The sequence below is a fragment of the Pteropus alecto genome, unplaced genomic scaffold (genome assembly GCF_000325575.1).
Source record: "Pteropus alecto unplaced genomic scaffold, ASM32557v1 scaffold105, whole genome shotgun sequence".
NCBI lineage: Eukaryota > Metazoa > Chordata > Mammalia > Chiroptera > Pteropodidae > Pteropus > Pteropus alecto.
In genome coordinates, this window is record NW_006436294.1 from 7,547,199 (window position 1) to 7,550,081 (window position 2,883).

At 56.9% G+C, this 2,883-nt stretch overlaps 1 protein-coding gene across 1 annotated transcript in view; it reads left to right on the top strand.

Moving 5' to 3' along the window:
• Positions 1-2,883, top strand: part of MROH1 (maestro heat like repeat family member 1) — a 47,639-nt gene that overhangs the window by 11,748 nt on the left and 33,008 nt on the right. Inside the window, exons 11-12 of the mRNA XM_025047582.1 lie at positions 1,880-1,958; positions 2,211-2,324. Of these exons, the coding sequence (XP_024903350.1) occupies positions 1,880-1,958; positions 2,211-2,324 (193 nt within the window). The remainder of the gene's footprint in view (positions 1-1,879; positions 1,959-2,210; positions 2,325-2,883) is intronic.

Below are 2,883 nucleotides of genomic sequence, written 5' to 3' on the forward strand. Positions count from 1 at the left end.
TCAGTTACCTTAGTTGTCTGTTGTGCAACCATCTACTCCAGTACATAGCACCTTGCAATAGTCTTTATCATCTCGCAGTCATGGCAGGGCGGGAACCCGGGAGAAGCTGGGGTCCGCACCACCTAGGGGCTGGATTGGGCTAGAGGCTCTGCTTTCTCGGGGTTGCCTCCCCTGGCTGTGGGCGGGAGGCCGGGATTCCTGCCACTGGCTCTCTCTATGTGGCTGCTTGAGTGTCCTGCGACGTGGCGCTGGCTTCCCCAGAGCGAGCGACGTAAAACTGAGCATGCAGAAGGCTGGGGGGCCTGTATTCCTTTATTCATTCATTCATTCATTCATTTAATGGTGACACCAGTTAATGAAATCCAGTGTTTGAGCTGTACACTTTAACAGTAAGGCATATGCATATTTACACGGTGTGTTCACCTCTCATAGTTAGATTTTTTTCTGTCACCACATATTTGACCCCCTTTACCACGTCTACCTCCTCCCTCCCCCTATCCCCTGGTAACCACTAGTCCATTGTCCATGTCCATGAGTCTCTGTTTGTCCTGTTCATTCGTTGCTTTTAGGTTTATATCCCACATATAAGTGATATGTGTATATATTTACACTGTGTGTTCACCTCCCGTAGTTAGATTTCTTTGTCACCACACATTTGACCCCCTTCACCCTGTCTACCTTCCCCCTTCCCTCTGATCACCACTAGTCTATTTGTCCTGTTCATTTTTTTTGCTTTTAGGTTTATATCCCCCATATAAGTGGTATCATGTGATTTTCAACTTTTTCTGTCTAGCTTATTTCGCTTAGCATGATTATCCCGAGGTCCATCCACATTGTTACAATTGGCAGTATTTCATCTCTTCTTATGGCTGAGTAATATTCCATTGTATACATGTACCACAGCTTCTTTAGCCCATCATCTGTCATAGGACCGTTTGGTTGCTTCCATGTCCTGGCCACTGTGGTAGCTCTTATGTGCAGATCCCACGCTCAGAGGTGCTGGTGCGCAGTCTCGGTGTTTTTTTGTTGAGTTTTAGATGTTCAGCTTATTGTTGTTTCACGGGGAGAGATCTGGGGACATCTCTCACTGCCATGTTTCTGACGGCCCGTTGGTTGTGGTGCCTTTATGACCAGAGCAGGTCTTTACCGAGGAAGCGAGGAGGAGCTGCGGGGTGATGGAGCAGAGCCCCCCGCTGGCCCGCCCCCTCTTGGTTCCCAGCAGCTCTGAGAACTGGGGGTGCAGGCTGGGAGGGCTCATGGTCGGGGACTCACCCTGCACTGTGGGTCACCTCTTCGGATTCCTGGGATGGGCTGCACGGATTCCTGGGATGGGCTGCATGGCAGAGCTGCCTGAGAGCCCTTTGTGCAGAGGCCTGCTGGGATCTTTTGTCGTGACCCTGAGGGGTGAGTGGTCTATGACGTCATCTGGAGTCCCCCCAGGTGCGCGGGAGGTACCTTCAAGGTCACCGGCCGAGGCGCAGCGGAGCCCAGAGACTCACGGTTTATATTTTACCAATGCAGCTTTTCCCCACAGTTTGAAGAATGGACTGTGGGCACCTTGGTTTCTGTGCTTTCTGTGCCCAAGGGTGCGTGCCCAGGGGTGCGGAGGTGGCAGTTTTTCTCTGACAACGAGCTTGTCCTGGCTGCCTATGTGAGGGCAGTTAGAAGCGCCCTGTGAGCGGGTCCCCTCCTGGCGCGTCCATGTCCATGCAGGGCGCGTTCCTTCTGCCCAGGTGAGGCCGGCTGGCACCCCGCACCTGGACGCGCCTGTTGAGGAGGCCGGGAGGGCTGGGCAGTGTGTGCGTCCTGCACCTGTAGACAGCGCAGCCCCTGGGCAGAGGCGCCACCCCCCTGACCAGTCCGCTGCCCCCTGCCGCAGATCTGCGTGCCCGTGGAGTCGACGAGCCCCCTGGTGATGAGCAACCAGAAGGAGGTGCTGCGCTGTTTCACCGTGCTGGGTGAGTGCCCGCTGGGTGAGCGCCCGCTGGGTGAGCGCCCGCTGGATGAGCACCTGCGCCGAGGCCCTCCCTGTGTGCGGTGCTGCGGGGGTTGGCGTGATGAGCCTTCTTGGTCCACCGCTGCCTGGGCCTGCGTGTGGCTCCGCGGTCCTGTCACCGGCCAAGCGTGCACCCTCCTGGCCGGGATTGGGGGCGCAGGCAGCAAGGGAGTCCAGACAGGTCCTCACAGCTTGTGACACGCCCACCCTGCAGCACGCTACTCACCTGACCGCCTGCTGGCCTTCCTGCTGCCCCGGCTGGACAGCAGCACGGAGAGGAGCCGCATGGGCACCCTGCACGTCCTGAGGCACGCCATCAACTCCGCCGGTGAGTGCGGCGGGGGCGTTTGGCGGCCGAAAGCGGCCATGCTTTCAGTTCTTCGGAAACACCTCCCAGCCCTACATTTTGCAAAATCACAGACTCTCTGAAAAGTTGCAAGAACTGTGTGCTTAGCAGCTGAAGGCCACCACTGGTGTTCACTTTTGCTGATGGCCCAGAGGTGCTCATACACATGGGGCGTCGTCTGCCACTGCCGCCCCTCAGCGGGGGTGTCCTTGGAGGGTTAGTCCTCTCAAGAGGGACTTTTTGGGAGAGTCAAAGAGGTCGTCCTGTAGGATGTCCGCCAGTGTGTCCGATGGTCCCCTCACAGTCGGGTGGAAGGGCCCAGTCTTCCCACTTTCCAGCTTACTCTCGGCATGGAGCTGAGCTGTGTGTCACACCTGAGCTTGCGTCATCGGTGAGCCTTGTCCTCATGCTCTTACCTGACTCAGTAAAGGGGCCGCGTGAGTCCTGCAGCCATGGCTGACAGCAGTTGTGTCCTGTGATCGGCGGCACAAGCAAGCAGAGATGTGACAGAGGCCTGGGTGGCCCTCACAGCCCATAGCAC